The following is a 20,908-nucleotide window of genomic DNA, read 5'->3' on the forward strand; positions in this document are numbered from 1 at the left end:
GACTGTAGCACTGCTGTGCAAGTTTGCAGACTGTGCTGCAATGCAAGAAAAAACAAGGCTCCTGTCACTGTGCAGCTGCCCACTGACAGACGCCTCAAGCAGGAGGATGCTCCTGCACTGAGCAAGCCCAAGAGCTGCTCTGACACTGAGGCCTTCCGTGCCCCAAGGCAACCTTCTGATGTCACCACTACAACGTGGCAACCATGCCCTGACATCACAAAGCAAACGTTCTGCATTGGGCTCTGAATTTATGCAAAGCAGCCCAACCTTCCTTACATCAAACATAAAATAGCCGGGGAAGTTCTCCTCTGTCACAAAGTAGCACAAACTCCCCTGGTGGGCCAAACCCTGTTGTTCAAGGGATCCAAGAGTAATTCCAAGAGTGTCCCAAGCACCTACAGCCTGTACCGCAACTCAGCACTCAGATGGGACCAAAGCAAAGGAAAGCAGACCAAAAAAATTTCCATAAGCATTGGACAGAACTAGGAGAGAAGGCACTGTTGGCATAAGAGCTGAAATAAATCCTAGCAAAGGATTTATTCTCCACAGATTTGCACATATATTGGACATGCATTCCAGCTACCTTCTTAACAGGACCACTCTCTTATTCTCAAGGCAAAGACAGCCACTTGCATAGAATAATCACTGAAATGGCTAATACAGGATTAAGCACTGAGAACACACTGAGAGAACACAAATTGCCTGCCAAAACCCTCCTGCTCCTTTCCAAATCAGTTGACTATTCAAGCCCAACCCTCAGGCACATCCCCATATTCCCTCTCTCCCAGCAGCTCAGAGCTGCATTGCACAGTGCTTGCTGTGCTGCAGAGAGCACAAAGCAGGCTGGCCTGGTGCCCCTGAATATTTCTGCAAAGCACTCTGCATTTCACACCTTTGCTGTGGCTCCGTGCACAAGTCCAGGATTGCAGGCGCTTCCTCGCAGGGCTGTGTGAGGCACTGTCTCCTGCAGCTGTGACCTGACAAGCTGTCCCTGCCTCCCGCTGGCCTCGGTTCCCCTGGCACAAGTGCCGTGCCTGAAGGACGCTGCCCTGTGCTGGAGCCTGCGGAGCAGCCCGGCTCCCTGCCCCTGTGCCCAGAGTGCTGCACACACTGCTGACCTTGCCCAGGAGTTACAGGGCAGCCGGCCCAAGAGGGGCAATGCTCAGCCAGGGCACCAGCCCTGGGCTGCTCTTTGCCTTTCTCTCCTGCTGGCCACACTCCAGGGGGCCAATGCCACCAGTCTGTGCCGTGCCCAGCACGGCTGCGCTTCCCCTGGGGCCCAGCCAGCTGCCAGCTTGGCTCTGAGAGCAGAGGATTCGCCCGGTGCCAGGAGGAGGCACCCAGGGCCGGGCTGCTGCCTCTTGCAGCTCCAAGGGCCTCCTTCCAGCCTGCCTCTGCCCAGGCTCAGGCTGCTCCGGGCTCTGCCAGGGCTCTGCTGGGGCTCCACCCTGGGCAAGGCTGGGCTCACTCTCCCCTCACAGTCACTGACAGCTCTGCACCACATCCTGGAGACCTTTAAGAGCAGCCTCACTGATCTTTCTGCTTTCTCAGTTGAGCCAAACTCTCCTCCAGCCAAAGAGATTGCACTTAGGAATGCAAATCCAAGTGGCAGGAATCCAAATGCTCTTGAGTCACAGCTGAAGGCTGTCACCGTTGAGATTTAAAAGATACGACACTCCATAGTTCACACAGCAACAGCCAATATTACCGAGTGCAGTTCCTTTTTAGAAGATGTTAAAAACCCTCCGTGGCTGGTCTCCTAATTGGCTGAATTTGGTTACCACCCAGCTCATTGGCCAGTAGCTCCCTGTGTCCGTGCTTGCCAGGGATTGCTGGCGTTGTTTGAATTTAAATGTCCCAGCTTTCAAATGCCTTCCTCCTAGGGATGTTGACCTCTTTTCCCTAATGGCATAGACTGGTGGAATTCTAATTAGGATATCTATGACTGTGAAGCCTCCAGGCCAGATTTTAGCCATCATAGAAGGTCTGCATCTGCATGGGATGGCTTGGCTGCCCCCTCTTCCTTTGGTTTTGCCTGCAAATGCCATTGCCTTTTCTGCCTCAAATAGAAGTGCCATGGCTGGGCAAAAACAAGCCAGTGGGCCATATTCCAAAGGCAGTGTGATCTGGAGAGGATAAACGAAGAAGAGCCTTCCCTACTCAGAAACCATGCCAAAGAAGCCAGAAGTGTGACTTAGCAGCATTAAAAAACAACTGGCAATCCAGAAGGAAATGTTGTCTTTTCTGAAAGACTCAGAAGGAGGGGAATCTTCCAAATGAGTTGCACTTTGAGAAACTTTATTTATTTATTAACCTATTCTATAATCCTACTCTATAATCCTAATCTACAATTCTACTCAACAATCCTATTCTATGCTGGATGCACAGGTAATGTTTCAATGTGATTTTTAAATTCTTGTCTCCTTCTTCTTCTTCCTCTTCATTGAAATGATGCGTGGTGCCAGGGTTGACACTGGCTTGGCTGATGTTACAAATGGATGCTGTCCACAGGGAAAAAAAAAACCAAAACAAACAATGAATCATGACTTTCAAGGCTCAATGCTTCACAGGCTCAGTCAGGATTGCTCTGGTTCACAGAAAGATGCAGAAAGAGAACCAACAGGGCCATCTGCACCTCAGCCTTCCTGTGCAAGATCTTGCCATCACAGGCAAACCTGGCCCAGAATCCCACTCATCTCTTTATTCTGGTGTCTTCATCTTGCTGGGGACTTTGCCCTGCCAGGGCTCTGGAAATGGTGTTTTCTGTCCTTGGAGTTTCTTCCTTTCAGGAAACTCCAAAGACTCACATGGGTGCCTCTCTTTGAAAGACAGGCATCATGCTAATTTCCACAGGGAGACACAGCAGTGTCTACCTTTCCATGCCCTGCCCCTCCTGTGCTGGATGGCACCTTCCTTCCTTCCTTGCCAGCAGGGACAGCCGAGTGGCACTGGGTCCTGCAGTTCCCTCTCTGCCACACAAGCTGGCAGTAACCCTGGGGCAGGTCCTGTCTGCTTGACCATGCCAGGCAGCAGATGGGGCTGGGACAAGTCCCTCTCAGCTGTCCCTGTTTGTGTGGCAGAAACCTCTGAGAGTGGGGTGGGGGCACAAACCAGGGCCCCTCAGAGGCTCACAGTGAGCCTGCCACAGCCCCTCCTTCCCACAGCCAAATCTCTGAGTGCTCAGCCAGGACTGGCTTCCTTGGGTTCTTCCATCACCATTTCACACCTCTGGATCCAGCATTGCTCTACTTCAATTCTTGTGCCATTACATAAAACTGACCACACCATCAAATTACAAGACAGGGCAAAAGAAACAGTCAGAGGAGAGAGCACTTCTCTTCTGAGGACAGACTGAGAGACCTGGAGTGATTTAACTTGGCTAAAAATAGCTCCCAGAGAGAATTTATTGACACTTGCCAAAACTTCAGTGGGACTTCTGAGGGAGTATGGGACACCTTTTTGATTATGTCCAGTTGCAGTAGCAAGTGAGCTAACATTTTTAACCAAAAAGAGGATTGAGTCAGAGTAGGTCTAAGGAAGAACTTGTTTACTGGGAGCATAGTGCAACACTGGCACAAGTTGCCTTGAGAGCTGGTAGTTGCCCATGCCTGGAACCATCCCAGATCAGGTGGGACAGGGCTCTGAGCAACCTGATCTCCTTCAAGATGTCCCTGCTCATTGCAGGCCACTTGGACCAGATGACCTATACAGCTCCCTACCAGCCCAGCCCAGTCTAGGATTCCTCACCATTTTCATTTGAAAAGCACAAGATTGGAGGTGAGGAGGAGGGGGCTGATCTGATGCCTTGGCTTCCAGTGGAGGAGGAGCCCATCCCACGGACACTCTTTCACCTGCAGCCCCTTTGCATTTTACCTGCAGGAGCTCCTTGGCAGACCAGCGCCGAGCCTCGTCTGTCTGCAGGCAGCAGCTCAGGAAGTCCCGCAGCAAAGGCGAGAAGAGGTTGGGCTGCCGCAGCTTTGGTCTCCCTCCTGTGGCTATCAGGAGTTGAGGCTGGAGAAAAAGGAAACACGAGGCTCAGCCTGCTCCTTTCACATCTGTCACTGCTCTCCCAGATGCCATTGTTTAACCTGCACTCTGCACTGGCAGTTTCTGCCCTGGCAGAGAGGCTGAGGTGACTTTGCTGTACCAAGAAATCACCCAAACCCCAAAGCAGCCACAGCTTTTCCAACATGCAGGGGATCTTGCCTTGGCAGCTGATCTCGTTGACTGATCTAGTTAGTGGAAACTACATCAGCAAAACCATGTTTGCTTCTTTGAGGATTCGCACCAGCTTGACAGGCTATTTGGAAGAGTGACTTTGCTATATTAACTAACTCTTATTTCCAAGAATTATTACATGAAAGGCATCACTGAAGTGTTTGCTGGTCCCTTATGCAAAGCTGCTATAAACCAAAACTCATCAAGCTTTTTGTCCTGTTCTTGAAAAGAATGGTAATTGGAAGAAAAGAAAGGAAATCCACCAGGTATTCCTCAGGTAAGAAAACAAACATTTGGAATTTCATATTCAACACAGACACATAAAGATGCATGCACCAGGTATTGGGATGAAAATGCCTGTTTGGGCACACAAAGAGGAAAAGCCTGCAGCTCTGTTTCTCAGCAGTCTGCAAGTTTCAGCTTCTTTATGTGGCAAAAGGAAACCTTTTCATGGGCAAATCAGAAGAAGGAGAAGTGCTATCCCTATGTTAACCCTCTGCTCATTTGGATACTCTAGTCAATGCATCAATGGTGTGCCATTGCAGAAAGTGCCAGGCAAGAATGGGAGGTTCTGGCAGGCTCTCCATGACACCAGCCCCTGGCCTGGTCTCCATAAAAATGTCCAGCACAATACTAACAGCTCGGTGCTGGTGGCACTGAAATAGATGGTGACCAAAGAGACTTTGTTATTATCCTCTTCAACCCAGAGGAAAACTTCCAAACCTAAAACAGCAAATGCACTCTCCTTGAGTAAAAATAATGATGGCAGCTTTCTTTCCCACACCACCAGAGGTGACAAAAGGGGTTTTATCCTGTCCCCCTGCAGCTGAGCCCAGCCACTGGACATGATGGGGAGCTGATGTCCTCACTGTCATTAAAACTGTGCAGCCCAGGGATGGCCCTGCTCCTGCAGTAAAGGAACACAGCACCGGCATCAACCAAACAACCAAACACCTTGGATCCCAGCCACAGGCACCTGACTGCAGCTCATCAACTTGTTAAAGTACCAAGAAACAGTCAAGGGTTTGGTGTGCAATTCTAACTGCAGCCAGAGAAAAACACATCCTGAACTTAGCCAGGCCATCCAGAGACATGACAGAACAATGTACAGGTTTTTTGAAAGCCTGAAAGTTTCAAAGACACACAGGATTTGGAAAATATGCTACAGTATGCAGGGAAATTGATGTGCTGTGGTTAAAAAAGGAAAAGGCAAGCAGAACTGCTTGGGCACTGCATTGGTGCTTTGTTATTATCTATTTTTTTCTTTTTTCTTAATTTTTATATAAAACTGAACGTCAGAAGATTCAACATCCATTTTGCTGGGTATTTATCACATATCTAACCATTTCACGAAAAACTTGGTTTCCTTCAGGAACGGAGCTCCAACAGCGTTCAAAAAGCAAATGAGAAATGTCAGGCATGGCTGGAGGTAAAAATGGCACGTTGATGAACTGGTTACCTGCCACTTCCCTTCTGAGGCCACCAAAAGTACAGCAGATACTGATGAGCTGCAGGGATATTTTTGGAAAAGGACCTTGGTTGAAGTGGTGCCAGCAGATGGCAATGGGATTTTGTCCAGTGGCTCCCAGGACATGGGACAGGTGAGAAAGACAGTGGGATCAGTAAGTATTTGCACCTTACCCACACAGGAGTTTGGCAAGGAACTTCTCGTTCCACCATTTCAATTCCCACAATTCCAAAAGACCAAATATCCACTTTGGGGCCATATGGTTGACCTGTCATGATTTCAGGTGCCATCCACCCAGAAGCGCCGGCCACTGAGCTCCATCTACTCTGCTCAGGGGTGAGCTGAGCAAAGAGGCCAAAATCAGCTGTGGAGAAAACAACACACCATGAAAGCCAGCTCTAATTAGGAAACCAAGCAAAAGAATTCCCCACTCTCACTCTAAGAATGAGCTGTTGATGAATCTCCTGGAGAACTGGCCATGCTCAGTTTCCTTAGGGCTTTAGACAAGGAGTAGGGAATTGGCCACTTCCAAAAAAACCCAGGATTTTAAACGCTGCTCAGAGCAGTGGCCTTTATTCCCCTGAAGGTTTACATTGTATCTCCCTCCCTCTGGAAGGGACACACACAGACCAATGCCACTCTTGACTGCTTGTGCTTCCCTATCATACCTCTGTGCATGTTGCAGCTGTGCCTTCAGCTCAAAGCAGGGGCCCATGCACTCCCACCAGCAGCATTTTTGGGGAGCTGGCAGTCACTCAAAGCAACCCCACACCCCACATCCCTAGAACTCTGCCCCTGACCAAGAATATACTGACCCAGCTTGACAGAGATATCAGTTCTGAGAAGGATGTTGCTGCTCTTCACATTTTGATGGATCACGTCATTTCCATGAAGAAAATCCAGTCCTTGAAGGCATTGGGAAGGAAAACAGAAACAGGAGGGCAAACATTAGTGATGTGAGGTCATCATACAAGAAAGGAAACAACTCTAAATGCTTCCCTTTCCAGGGAATGGGGACTAATGGCAGAACACAGTGCCAGTGAGAGGAAGAGCTTGCTGCTCCAACACCAGCAGAGCAGAACCTTTCTAAGGAAAGGCATGTCAGCATTTGGAAGAGCGACAGCAACTGCTGTTGTAGACTGTGCCCTGCAAACCAGCCAGAATGACTGCTGCTGCAGTGGATGTGCTCTCCATGCAGGGGACAAACGATTTTGCCACGAAAGAAAAGGTCCCTCCCCTTGGTGTGAAGTGGATTACTTTGGGTGGCAAGCTGCATGACAAAGGTTTATTGTTGGCATCAGCACAGACTTGGAAGCATCACATCAGTCACATTTCAGAAGCAAACAGCATTTTGGGTACACTACTATCCTTTTTGAGACCTGTGAGAAATGAGTCTCTCGTTTTTCTTTGCTATTCATTTCAAATCCTGCCACCAGCACCTTTGTTTTTACAGACAAGGAATGCAGTGCAGACAGGCTCGAGGTAAACATTTAGAGAGGCAGGGTGGAGAACAACAAATACAAATACAAAGAGACATAGAGAGAATACAAGAGCAGGAGAGAAGAGTACAGGAATAGAGGACAGTGATTTCTGGGGCACTGGCACACAGTTCACTTGAGATGCTTTTACTTCCCCATAGCATACCAGCAACACAGAAACAAAGCTTGGCACATGAAATCTCTGCAGCTCTGAGCCCCAGTTTCCCAAACAATCCTGCCCAAGCCCTTGGAAGCACAGGTGGAATCCCTGACCTCCCGACTGACAGCTGCCATCTCATCCTCAGACAGGTACATCTTGCTGATGGCATCTCTCAGAGTGCCTCCATCCATGTACTCCATCACCAGCCAGAATTGCTTATCCACAAGGTAGCTGAAAGAAGGAAACAAGGCCGTGGATATGAACGTGCATGGCTGTGTTGCTGTTTGGAAAAGACAAGCGTCATTGTTGTTCCCAGGTCTCTTTGTGATGAGGACACAATGAAAGGAATAGACATTCCCTCTAGGCTGTGCAGTGTTTCCAATCTGTGCAGATTCAAGGAGAATGATACATCTGTGCAAAAGAGATGTGTTAGATGGCCAGAAAATGAAAAGGGTAGTTCAGTAACAGATAAAAAACCTGTCACACTGTGTGTTTCTGGAAAAAAAGCACCTAGTGTCCCTGGCATGCACATCAATGGAAAAGAGTGGACACAATCCAAGGGAAATCCTTGGTAGTTTATCCACATGTAATGAAACACTTGAAACAAAGGAAGCCCCAAAACAACAAGAAGGAGATGAACATACAAGCTATTGATTTACTAAGATATGGTTGATCCTGGGTTTTGAACAATTTGCAAACTACACCTGCCAGGGAAGACTCATGCAGACAAGATGCACTCTCTTCCCATCCATTGATGATGAGCAGAACAATAATAATGTACTAATAATTAACAGCTCAATTTTCTGCCAGTGACGAGTGTGGCTTTTTACCTTGCGTGTTTGCAGTATGTAAACAAAAAGTCATGGCACAAAAGCACAACAACTCACCTGTCTAAGCAGGTGACCAGGTTGGGATTCCTATTCTTCTCCATGGGCATGAGTTCATTGATGATTATTTCTTTACTTGTCAGTCCTTGAAGATTTTTCTTTATGGCCACCTAAAATGACATTGAAAATCAGTAACTTCAGAAGCTGGTGGCACAAAACCACAGAGCACATGGAGTGAGTGATTTTGCAATGACACAGCTGAGCTGAGCCAAAATGCCTTGGGATTAGACATTGGAGTAATTAGCAACTGACATTCCAACAGCCCATTTCTCTGCTTCCTTGGGGGCCAGTTACAGGACACATGGCCATTGATGTTTTGCCTTGTCCACTTGATAACAAAGATGTCTTTACTGTCACCCACAAAGCTCTGCCCACACTCTCTGCTGCTCTATCTGGGATTCAGAAGTCATCTGTGCCTTGGTACTCTCTGGATACATCCTGGGCTCTAAGCAGGGCTTGGGGCTTTTAGGGACTCCTTGCACATCTCTCCCAATGTGCAGTTCCCAAGTGCAGCACTGCAGGTGGCTAAGGAACTACCAGTAACATTCTGATGTATTCGCTGACAGCCAGAAATGAGAATACAGCTCTGAAGCTGTAGCCCCAAAGAGCAGGGCGAGGCTTAGGTGTTGTTACAAGAAGCAGGAGTGCTGGTGCCTTTGTCTGGGACCCGCCCCCCTCCGCCCCTGGCAGCTGATGGAACGACTCTGACAGGCTGGGTGTCTTGGGCTGTTTTAGTTCGTGCTAGAGTAAAGAGTACCAACTAAATGAAGTTTTCTTTTTTATTCTAGAAGTGTAAAAATGTTCTAAGCTTTTCAGAATTCTAAAACTACTTGAAAAATCCTAAACTAGTGGAAAAGGGAAGAAATATTTGGGGAATTGTTTTGGTGAAATTTTTTCCTAAATCTAGCCAGTTGAAAAATAAACATAGCAGCTGCTGATCTCAGGAGCAGCTGGCCGCTGCCTGCCCAGCCCTGGCTGTGCCCAGACAAGGAGCTCTGCCAGTGCTGGTGGCACCACCCAGACACCAGAGTTGAAGCCCAAAGGTTTTTCTGGACTCAGGCTCTGCCTTGGCCAGAGGGCCCCAACTCTTGTCCTAGCTGAAGAGGAAGGAGAGTCCCTTTGGGGACAGAGGGTCCTTTTCTGCATCCTGGTGGCAGCATATGCACAGGAATTACCTGGTCATGCATTTGGGGGAGGGAAAACGGACACGTGCATGGAGATGCAAGATGACAGATCCAGTTCATCCAGACTGAAGTCGTTTGCTGAAGTCTCGTGAAGCTGCAGGGGCGCAGCTTCTCTCTCTCCTGTGGAGAGAGGAGTGTCTGAGGCCCCAGCTGCTGGTGGTGGACAGGGACCCTCCTGCACAGCTGGGCCCAGAGCTGGCAAGGCTCCCCAGCACGGCTGGAGCTGCTGGCACACCTTGGCCCAGCTGGACAGCTGCCCCTCAAGGCCCCGGCCAGCAGGGGATGGCTCTGGGCAGGGTCCCTGGCCACGAGCAGGCCCCAGAGCTCATCTGCCTTTCAAAGGCAATCTAGACCCTGCTCTTTCTCCTCCCCACCTTGCTTTGCCTCTGCCCACTGCTCCTGGGGCTACTCTTGGGCAGGGTTAATAATCGGGGATTCTTCTGTCAGGAAAGGGACATTCAGAAATTGCCTCCAGCATGCACTATGATCTTCCCACTGTGACCAGCCAGGACTTCCAGTCAATCCATATCTTGGTCTAGATGGGATCACAGACCAGAACCCATCAGAACCGTTTTCATGCTGTGCTGCATTCCCCATCTGCTTGAGGCAACTGCAGGGAGGTCCTCAGTGTGAGAAGCCACCGCCTCAGTTGTAACCCCAGGTGCCTGCTGTGGCCCAGGAACAGCCGTGGCTGTAAATGTGTCTTTGGCTGCAGCACAGGGCCAGGGCATAGCGAGGCCCTTGTTGTGCCTCCGGCACTGCTCGGCAGCGCCATCAGAGCCCGGGGCCGCGGCTCTTCCCTGCCGGGGCCCTGACCCGGCCCGGCCCGGCCGCGGGACCCGGCCCGACCAGGGCGCGGCAGCTCCAGAGGCCCCGCCCGGCCCCAAGGGATGGGCTCTGCCCGCCCGCTGGGCCCGCAGGCCGGGCCCAAGGCTTTGCAGGAGGCTTCCAGCAAACTTTGCACAACCTCGACCCAGAGTGTCCCTTTGCTGTGCTGAGAAGCCTGAAAAAACACGTCTAGTTTAACCCTGCTGCACACCTCATGAGGGATCCCTGCCCACCTTAGCAGAGAGCCCAAAATATCCTTCTGTGCCCCTCAAAAGAATCCAGCCCCTGGCCACCTCAGGAAGGACTCAGCTTCTGTCCAGGCCTTGATGGCAACCACTAAACTGCCACGTAAATCATGAGGAACTCAATCCCCCTGCCAGCCTTACAGAGGTCTCCAGTCACATGTATGCCATAGAAGGGATCAGAAATTTCCTGAGAATCTCATGAGGAACCCCAGCCACATGCACCACTGACAAAGAACCCAAACCCTGCTTGTGTTACTGGAAAATTCCACCCCCCTCCCCGTGAGCCTCGTGATGGACCCCATTCATCTGGCAGCCATACAAGGGTCCCCCATCACCTGTGTGCCATAGAAAAGCCAAGCCTGCCATTAACTCTTGCCAGCAGCATGTTCCCAGACAGAAAACCTTTCCAATGCCCTTCTGGGAATCAGGAAGACGTGTTGAGGTGCCAGCTTCATCTGTGGGAGCAATGGGGAGTGTAAGCCCTTTCTGTGCTCTACTGCTGTGCTGGCAGCTCGTGGATATGGCCAGGACGTTCCCTGTTTCCCTCAGAGCTGGGGCCTGGGACACCTCGGCACCCCTTGGCACAGGCTGAGCCACCCAACAAAGCCCAGAAGGACGGGAGGAGAGCCCGGGGGTGGCAGGAAGCTGAGAGAACGCCCTGCTCTCGAAGTGAGGGAGTTCATTTAGAAGCAAAGACAGTGACTTCAAGAGATTCCCACTGTGCTCAAAGTTTGCCTCTGAAGACAAAGAGACGAGCTTGTCAAAAATCCCTGAAAATAGCTGGGAAAAGGTTTTACATGATTTCTTTATGACTAGGTACAAGTCTCCCATGGGAAAAGAGCCTCTGCAGTATGCACTGAATATTGCAGCTTTTCTAAAAGATGTTATTTGAAACCCAGCCAGCCTTTGAGTAGGCATTTGCTGTGAAAATCCAGCTCATCTGTTGGACCCTGAATGCTGATTTTTCCCTGGTTGAGGAAATGAGTGACTGAAATTGTAACCAATTTCCTGTGTGTGCCTGGGAAACCTCAGTCACCCTATTTCAGGCATGCTCCCAAAGAAGAAAGTGTTTAAGTCTTGTTACAAGAATCAGGAGTGCTGGTGCCTTTGTCTGGGGCCTGGCATCCCCCTTCCCCCCAGGCTGCTGATGTAACAACTGTAACAGGCTGGGTGTCTTGGGGTGTCTTCGATCTTGCTTAAGAGTACCAATTAAATGCAATTTTATTTATTATTCTAGAAGTGTAAAAATGTTCTAAGCTTTTCAGAATTCTAAAACAACTTGAAAAATCCTAAATTACTAGGGAAAAGGGAAGAAATATTTGAGGATTTCATTCTATGAAAATTTTTCCTAAATCTAGCCAAAAGAAAATTAAAGATAATACCTTCTGATGTCAGAAACCTTGTGCCTGGCTGCTTTCTGCCCAGCCGTATTTGTGCCCAGACAAGGAGCTCTGCCATGAAATGACAATCTCCACCTGCTGATCTTCTGAACTGTGTGTATACAGTGGCAATGTAAGCTAACGAAGACTATAAAGGATCCTGTGGCTTTTGAACTTGCCACAAAATCCCAGATGGAAAGCAGAGAGCGATTCCCAAGATTCTCCATGTTCCTTCCTGTTTCAGCTGATTTTTCATTAAGGTCAGCTATTTTTATTATCATAATTCTTCAAGATTTCTTTGAAAAGATGGCTTTGGGTTGATGTGTGCAGAGCTTCCAAAATGCCTTTGAAAAATAGCCAAAGAACAATTCACAATTGCAGAGCTCTTGTCATTTGAATGAGGAGCACTAGACTTTGTGAGCTGGTTATTGGAGCCTTGGTGCCAGCAACCCCTATGGAATGGAATTGGCTTTCCTTCTGACCAGAGTGCAGAAACTCCTCCAAACTTTGGGCCTCTGGATTCAGACTTGATGAGCCCAGTGATGAGCAAGTGTCCTGGGCTGACTTTATGATGCTTGTATCCCCAATTGTTTGTTCTGTTTGGGTTGGATATTGAGTTCTGCAGCTTTAAGACTGGTTCCAAGACTGGAGGGGGAGAGAAGAGGTGCAGAGTTTGTTATCAGAGACTGCACTCACTCCCTCGCATTCCTACACTCAGACTGTGTTGTCTGCAGTGGAGAGCAGGAGAGAGGCGTCCTTTGCTCTTAGTTAGGTTTTGACTAGCTGAGGGAGAGTAATTCCATGGACTGTGGTTTTTCTTTTCCTTTTTCTTGGAATTTTTTGAACCTTCTCTGGACTGAAAACCCCGAGGAGCAGTGGGAGCTGGCACCTGTGTCACACCAGGCCTGGCCTGGGCCGTGGCATTTCCCAGGGATGGAGGGACTGAGAACAGCCTGAGTGAGCCGAGCTGCAACCCACGGAAGGGACTCTTCTGAATTTGTCATCTCGTCAGAGCGGTGAGATGTTCTGATGTTTTGTATTGTTCATTTTTGTGCTGGGGAGTGCTTTGCCTGTTAAATAAAAAGCTTTTTTCCTGCTTCTCTCCAAGGAAATCTTTTCCCAAAATAGTTGGCAGAGGGTCTACTGGAGTCTGTTTCCTAGAGGGACCCCATTCAGAGGTTTCCTCCCAACTTTGCCCTAAACCAGGACAGCAAGAAGCAGAGGATTGACCAGCAGCCCAGTCAAGTCCATCCAGCAGCTGCTTCCTTGGAAGACACATTTTGGAGTTCTAGAATCCCAGCACCTGCCATGGTGCAGAAGTAGACCCAAAAGTCCATGAAGATGTAAAAAGGACTGGAGAGGCTGAAGCAGTAGTTGGATGTTGATGAAGGTATTATTGAGCTGTGTTTCTTAGGTCCTGTGTGGATAACCATGGTGTAATGATGTGATTATTAAGAGAAGCTTGTGCCTGAATTAAGGTGCAAGCAGGCCCATATTCTAGAGTCAATAGTACAGACATTATTTAACAGTAAATGTGAACTTGGGAGATAGAAAGAAATAGGAGGAGATGGGCGGGTGAGGGGAAGAGCTGAAATGAGCCCCGAGGTGGGTTGGGCCCAGACGGGCCCTCCCTTCCTGCAGTGCAGTTGCACAGGGGCAGCTGCAGCACTGCTGTTGCATCCCCCCCTCGTCTTTGCAGGGCAGGAGGGGACAGAGAAGTGTGTGTGTGTGTGTGTGTGTGTGTGTGTGTGTGTGTGTGTGTGTGTGGTATCAAAGGCTGGGAATTGGTGCCAGCTCCTGTCAGAGCAGTGATGTTGGCAAGGGCAGTCAGGCCTCCTGCAGCCCTTGGGCTCTGGGGCAGCTGTGGCCTTTGGAGCAGGCGCGGCAGGGCCCTGGCTCACATTGGATACAGCCAGGGATGCTCCGTGGCAAGGCTGAGGGCAAGTCTGGCCCTGCAGGGCAGCAGCTGAGTGAGGCCTGTGCTGGGGCTCTTGCTAGGAAATGCCACTGGGCACAAGCCACTAGTCCAGGCTCTTTCTTCTCTGGCACCTCCCAGAATGTTGAAAGACATCTGTAGTTTTCTTTTCAGAGCACACCAGCACACCAGTCAGGTACATCAGGCCTGGGATGCATCCCTGGCACAAGCTGTTGTCTGTCTTGGTGCTGAATTCCAACTTGTTAAAGATTTACTGCTTGCAGGAATTATTCTCAGGATGCTTTGAAGGATTCATTGCCATGTGGAGGGAGTTTTTGTCATTCAAAAGAACCAGGTGTTCAGGCCTGGAGGAGCAGAAGCATTGGTGTGTCAGTGTTGGGAAGTGGTGTCTATTATTCTCATTGCCATTTCATCTTGGATTTGTATCAAGAGCTTTATAGACCTCACTCATGTTGATTTGAAGGAGAAGGGAATGAAGAAAATTTTTCTTCCATCAGTTCCTTTAGGCATTAATGATTTTTTCCCTTCTTAGGACCTGATCTGGTTTGGGTTTTTGTAGTTGTATTTTCAGATTTGTACAGCGAATTTTTTAATGGCTGTATTACAAGCGCCTCAGTTCAAGGCTCAGTTTTGTAACTGCTACCCACTAGAAGAATCAAATATTATCATTAACTCTGCTTGCTGTTAGACAGGAAGACATCAATGTAGCTTAAAAGTCCAACTCTGTGCAACCAACTCCATAAATCCAGTCCCTGCCAAATATGTATTGCAGATGGATTTTCAAAAGTAAATGTAAATTTTAAAGATTTTCCTATATCAAAAGAGAATAGAATTTAGCAATGTTTCTTCTCTTCCTGAGGCTGTGGTCTCTGTTGGTCCTTTGATACTTGAAATGAGTGCTAAACTTTTCTAAATGTGCTCCACTTGCTAATGAAGGAAACCTCTACAATATAAACTATTAGTAATTGAAGGTCATAGAATTGTAGAATATTTCTAGTTACCTGACTGTATTCTCATCAAGAACATGAACTTGCATGTAGAACCAGTTAGTCCCTGAGCATCTGCCTTGAAGTTTGGGGATCTGTGTTTGACATTTGTCATGTGCTTGGTGTAAAACTACACGTGTGCTTTATGGAATACGGAAACATTAAAATGTTCTCTTGGAGTTCATTCATAGAAAAATGATCTAATTCTTTTCATTAGCAAATACATAGCCATAGTCTCCTAGGAGCAATGCCAGCACTACGGGGATGACTTCAGTGCAGAGTATGAGGAATACAGGAATTTACATTTGAAGATTGGCAAGATCAACAAAGATTTCAGACAGTTTCTTGAGCAATGGAATTCTCTGATTCCAGGCTCTGAAGCCTATCAGGTAAAGAAGGTCAAAACCATGAAGGCTGTGCTTCATCCCAGCAGTGTTTTGAATTCCCTGGAGGAGCTCAGTGGGACAAAAGGAAACTGCAGAATTGGCATATATGCTCAGACACTGCTTGGGCTGGGTCTGATTTTTGCAAGACCCTGCCCAAAAGCCCTTGTTTGAGCTGTCTGTGAAGAAAGAGTAAGGTGAGATGTGTCCCAAGCAGAGTCTTAGAGCATGTGCTCCTTCTGTTCCCTATGAGAGGCTTAATTGCAGATCTTGGGTGATGCTGGGAGTGGGAGATTTCCTTTTTGCAAACCTCCCAGAAGAGTGTTGGCTCACAGAGAATAAAATCTCAAGAGTCAAACAGAGGGTATTTTTAGTGTTTTACCTAAGTTGGCATTTTTTTATGTCCAAAAAGGAGACAGAGGAGTCCTTTTTGTTTTATTTGCATAAAGGGATAGACCATAGAGCATTCCACTGGGATCTCTCAAATTTTTGGAGGACATAGCCTTCTATATTGTCCTATTTTCCTGACCGCATTTCCCTCTCTCTTTCCCCATTGGCTGAGGTACTTGAGAGGTACAGACTTCCTGGAATGCCTGATACCTAAAATTCTCTTTGAATGTATAACCCTCCCTTTTAATCTTTAATTCTTATAGAATTCATAGTTCTCCCCATTGCTTCTTTCATCTTTCAACATCCAATTTCATTTCTCAGCAAACCTATAGGTTGTTTGCAAAGGCAACTATTTTTTTCCATTCATCAATCAGTGGAATCCATCCCACTGTTTCTTTTATCTCTCAGTGCTACTCTTATCTACCAGCAGATCCACAGCTTGCTTGTAAAGACAAATCTGACATTCCTCTCAGGACCTAGGAAACACAGCACAATAATACCTTCATCAGCATCCAAAGGACGCCACTGCTTCAGCCTCTGCAGTCTTTTTTATTTCCTCTTGGACTTTTGGGTCCTCTACTGCACCATGGCAAATGCTGGGATTCTAGAACTCCAAAATTTGTCTTTTTGTGGCACCTCACGGGTGCAGGATGAAATGGAGACAGGGATGGAAGTGAAATGGCATCTGGAAGGCAGAAGCAAGGAAGCAGCTGCTGGATGGACTTGACTGGGCTGCTGGTCAATCCTCTGCTTCTTGCTGTCCTGGTTTAGGGGAAATTTGGAGGAAACCTCTGAATGGGATCCCTTTAGGAAACAGACTCCAGCAGCCCCTCTCCCAACTGCTTTGGGAAAAGATTTCCTTGGAGAGAAGCAGGAAGAAAGCTTTTTATTTAACAGGCAAAGCACTCCCCAGCACAAAAATGAACAATACAAAACATCAGAACCTCTCACCGGTCTGACGAGATGACAAATTCAGAAGAGTCCCTTCCGTGGGTTGCAGCTCGGCTGCATCTGTGGAGGAGAACTGCACCCTTCTACAGGACCACTGCTTCAACAGCACCACAGCTGTCACTCCAGGAGGATGCAGCCTCCTTTTAATGGGACTGCTACCAATACCCTGAATGAGGAGGTGTCAGGTTGTATTCTGACTCTGTCAGAATTTTGTTTTATTTGTATTATTGTATTTTTATTTGAATTTTCCTAGGAAAGATTGTTATTCCTATTCCCATATCTTTGCCTGAGAACTACTTCATTTCAAAATTACAATAATTTGGATGAAGGGCATTTACATTTTCCATTTCAAGAGAGGCTCCTGCCTTCCTCAGCAGACACCTGTTTCTCAAAACAAGACAACAAGCAAGTTGGAAAAGAAGCCTATTCTTATCATAAAGAATTTCAATTTGCTACAATATTTTCTTAGAATGTGGACAACTTCCTAGTAGCGGTACTGGGCTTCCACCCTCTACTGACTTATAAAATTAATTCAGTGGACAAACCTAAATCTTGAAGAAAAGAATTGACCACAAGAAAGCCACTCCAAATATGTTGAAAGTGACCATAAGAGAGGGAGTTAAGAATAATGCAACTTCTTTATTGTGAAAGTTCACTACTAAATTCTGTTATCTTTAACAAACTAATCCTACATTTTTAACAAGCATTGATCTGCCCAATGCTAACTTGAATGATTTTAAAACAACTAAACAACTACTCTTCTTTTTCAAATAAAAAAGCCGGAGCTCATAGATTTTATCAGGCTGAAGCAGATGACTGGTGCCAGGACTCCACTTGCTGCTTGCCAAACACAGATACTCATTGCTGAATGGGGGACAGTTTTCTGTAGAGATACTGGCACCTGCTCTTCATCTCAGACTAGCTGGGGCTACCCTATGAAAGAGAAATCAAAGAAAATTAGGGCATGCCAACATTTCTGCAGAGTTTAGAATTTCACGTCCTATGCTAAAAAATAGCCTTGAGGCAGACTCAGAAGGTTACCAAGCCTGGCAGGTCAGATTTTACTCATGTAAAACAGTAAAAATGCACTCAGTGTGAACCTAGAAATTTTTTTCTTTGTGAGCCACTGCCCTACTGGGAGCTTTGCCAACTGAGGCACTTGTAATAGAGGCCCATAAAAAACTCCAGACAAGTCTGAAACCACAACTACAAAAAACCTCCACCACATCAGCTCCTAAGGAGAGCAAAACTCATTAATGCCTAAAGCCACTGATGAGAAAAAATATCTTGATTCCCTTCTCCCTCAAATCAACATGGGTGAGGTTTACCAAGCTCATGATACAAATCCAAGATGAAGTGGCACTGAGAATAATAGACACCACTTCCCAACACTGACACACCAATGCTTCTGCTCCAAGCAGTAAATCTTAAACCAGTTGAAATTCTGTACCAAGACAGACAACAACTTGTGCCAGGGATGCATCCCAGGCCTGATGTACCTGACTGGTGTGCTGGTGTGCTCTGAAAAGAAAACTACAGATGTCTTTCAACATTCTGGGAGGTGCCAGAGAAGAAATAGCCTGGACTAGTGGCTTGTGCCCAGTGGCATTTCCTAGCAAGAGCCCCAGCACAGGCCTCACTCAGCTGCTGCCCTGCAGGGCCAGACTTGCCCTCAGCCTTGCCACGGAGCATCCCTGGCTGTATCCAATGTGAGCCAGGGCCCTGCCGCGCCTGCTCCAAAGGCCACAGCTGCCCCAGAGCCCAAGGGCTGCAGGAGGCCTGACTGCCCTTGCCAACATCACTGCTCTGACAGGAGCTGGCACCAATTCCCAGCCTTTGATACCACACACACACACACACACACACACACACACACACACACACACACACTTCTCTGTCCCCTCCTGCCCTGCAAAGACGAGGGGGGGATGCAACAGCAGTGCTGCAGCTGCCCCTGTGCAACTGCACTGCAGGAAGGGAGGGCCCCTCTGGGCCCAACCCACCTCGGGGTTCATTTCAGCTCTTCCCCTCACTCCGCCCATCTCCTCCTATTTCTTTCTATCTCCCCACTTCACATTTACTGTTAAATAACGTCTGTACTATTGACTCTAGAATATGGGCTTGCTTGCACCTTAATTTGGGCTGATGCTTCTCTTAATAATCAAATCTTTACTGCATGGTTATCCAGGGTGAAACTGGGAAAAGCAGCACATTAATACCTTCATTGAATTCCCAGCAACGCTGCTGCTTCAGCCTCCCCAGTTCTATTCACTGCTTGTTGGACCTGGGAGTCTTCTGCACACGAGGGATGGGATTCTAGAACTCTGAAATTTGTCTCCTACTTGAACCTAAAGGGTGCAGGGGGAAATGGAGCAGACACTTGGAGGCAGGGATGAAGTAGAATGGGATGACAAAGCCAGTACAGAAGAGTGGCCACCAGCTGCTGGCTGGATGTCACTGGGCTATTGGTCAATCCTCTGCTTCTTGCTCATCACAGGAGTTTTAAAGGCAGAAGCCCGAGGCCGTTTCTGCAACAATAACAAAAGAATTCATTTATCTATGATCAGGATCAGGTTTTCCTCCCATTCTAAAAGAGCAGCCCTTGTGAACTGGCCATGATTGAAAACACATCTTTCTTAAGTAAAAATAGCACTCCCTTCAGCTCTATCAAAACTTCCCCAAAAAGGGGAGGTCCAGTAAGTTTTGACTAGCTCCCAATTTCTGCTGATACACACGAGGAAAAGACTCAGCTCTTGCTGTCACACATTCACAGGTTTTACTAAAGAGACACCTGGCTGGTTTAGGATTTTAGGTAGTAAAGACAAGATCAGTGCTTCACTATAAAAACCCAGGAGCACAGGGTGTGATGGCTGCTTGTGATTTCTCCTCAGGATGGACAAAGACATCAGTCACTTGTCAAGTAGCTCTTGTGCTTTTAGGTACAGATGTCTCCAATCCAACAGCCAGCTCACTCTTTAGACTCAAAAGCTGTTGGCTAACAAGTTCTTACATTTGTACAACAGAGTTTCACAAGTGGTGACTTATGAGCCCTTCCTTTTTCCTCAGTGCCCTTCAATCATTGCTCAGCTCTTCCCAAGGACCTTCTCAAAGGTGCTGGCTCACAAGCCACAGCACACAGCCACAAGCTCCCCACGCCCACAGCAAACTTCAGGACTGAGGATGGAGTAGAACAGGACAGCCATGCTGTTCCCAGGCAGAGCAAAGCAGGAGACAAATCAAGGCAGAGAAGGGAGTGAGGGAATATCACAATTCTGTCGATCCTGTGCTGGGCCTGCCACATGGACAGTGTGGATCTGGAGTAAACAATGAGAATGAAAGCAGGAGAGAGGGAAAAGAGAGAGAGAGGGCCCCATCTGCCCCACCCTGGTGCAGCCTCTTATGTCCAGGAGTCTTTTGACACAGTTTTGTCATGCATGCAGAGCCAGCCCTTTGAGCCCTTCTGCAGGGAATGAGTTGAGAGTGGGGACTGAGCTCAAGTGTCCAGGCAGAGCAGAAAGTTGGCTCAGGACAGTGCTGCTCCAGCCCTGCAGGAGCCTCTCTTCTGATCACAACCTTCCTGTCAAAGCAGTCACAGTGCCTGAGGCAGAGCCTGCTTTGGCCTGGTCCTGCACATTCACATCACAGCTTTTACACCATCAGCAGAGGGCTGAACCTTAATACACAATAGAGAATGTTCAAAATGCACCAAATACCTGAGCAGGTCTTGCTGGAGCATCTCTCTCAGAAGGCCCTGGAGATGTCATCTGGATGGTGCTGATGGAGTTCTGAGATGGAGCTGATTTTCTGTGAGGATGGTCAAATATTTTAGGTTACAAGGCCTGAAAATGAACTGTCATAGTTCTTTGTTACAGGTAAAACAGACCTTCAGTGTCAGGACTCAAGGAAACTGCATGAAGATGTGTTGAGAAAATTTTAGGCTGGATATCAGGAAAATGCTCTTGCCCCAGAGGGGGCTGGATCACAGGTACAGCTCTCCTGGCCAGTGGGCACTGCAGCAGGGTTTCAAGAAGTGTTTGGACAACACTCTTGGGCACAGGGGGTGATTCCTGTGGTGTCCTGTGCAGGGCCAGGATTTGGACTCTATGACCCTGATGGGTTGCTGCTGACTCAGCACATCCAAACAATCCAGGCTTCATTTCCCTGCGTGCTTTTTTCCTGAAATGGCTCTTTCCTTCTTCTAAAGACTGAACTTACCTGGAAAGTATTAACTTCAAATTCTCCCTATCGATTCCACTGTAGCCAGGCCAATCAATCTGAAGGGTTGGAAAGAGATGTTCCTTCAGACTGAAGGAATTATCCTTTGGATTCAGGTTGGCTACCTACAGGCAGACATTGAAGAAAACAAATGTTTAATATGGTTTCTAGATGAAAACTACAGGAATCCACTTGGTCCT

The 20,908-nt window shown here is 47.8% G+C and overlaps 1 protein-coding gene across 1 annotated transcript in view; it reads right to left on the reverse strand.

The window, feature by feature from the left end:
* Positions 1-2,408: 2,408 nt before the first annotated feature.
* The window catches only part of LOC148219581 (serine/threonine-protein kinase PAK 3-like), a 62,834-nt gene continuing 44,334 nt past the window's right edge, over positions 2,409-20,908 (reverse strand). Inside the window, exons 9-14 of the mRNA XM_088156348.1 lie at positions 8,212-8,321; positions 7,440-7,555; positions 6,502-6,603; positions 5,860-6,050; positions 3,874-4,011; positions 2,409-2,501 (exon numbers count right to left, since the gene is read on the reverse strand). Coding sequence (XP_088012474.1) covers positions 2,409-2,501; positions 3,874-4,011; positions 5,860-6,050; positions 6,502-6,603; positions 7,440-7,555; positions 8,212-8,321 — 750 coding nt within the window. The remainder of the gene's footprint in view (positions 2,502-3,873; positions 4,012-5,859; positions 6,051-6,501; positions 6,604-7,439; positions 7,556-8,211; positions 8,322-20,908) is intronic.

Source organism: Sturnus vulgaris, chromosome Z (genome assembly GCF_052056855.1).
Source record: "Sturnus vulgaris isolate bStuVul1 chromosome Z, bStuVul1.hap1, whole genome shotgun sequence".
Lineage (NCBI taxonomy): Eukaryota > Metazoa > Chordata > Aves > Passeriformes > Sturnidae > Sturnus > Sturnus vulgaris.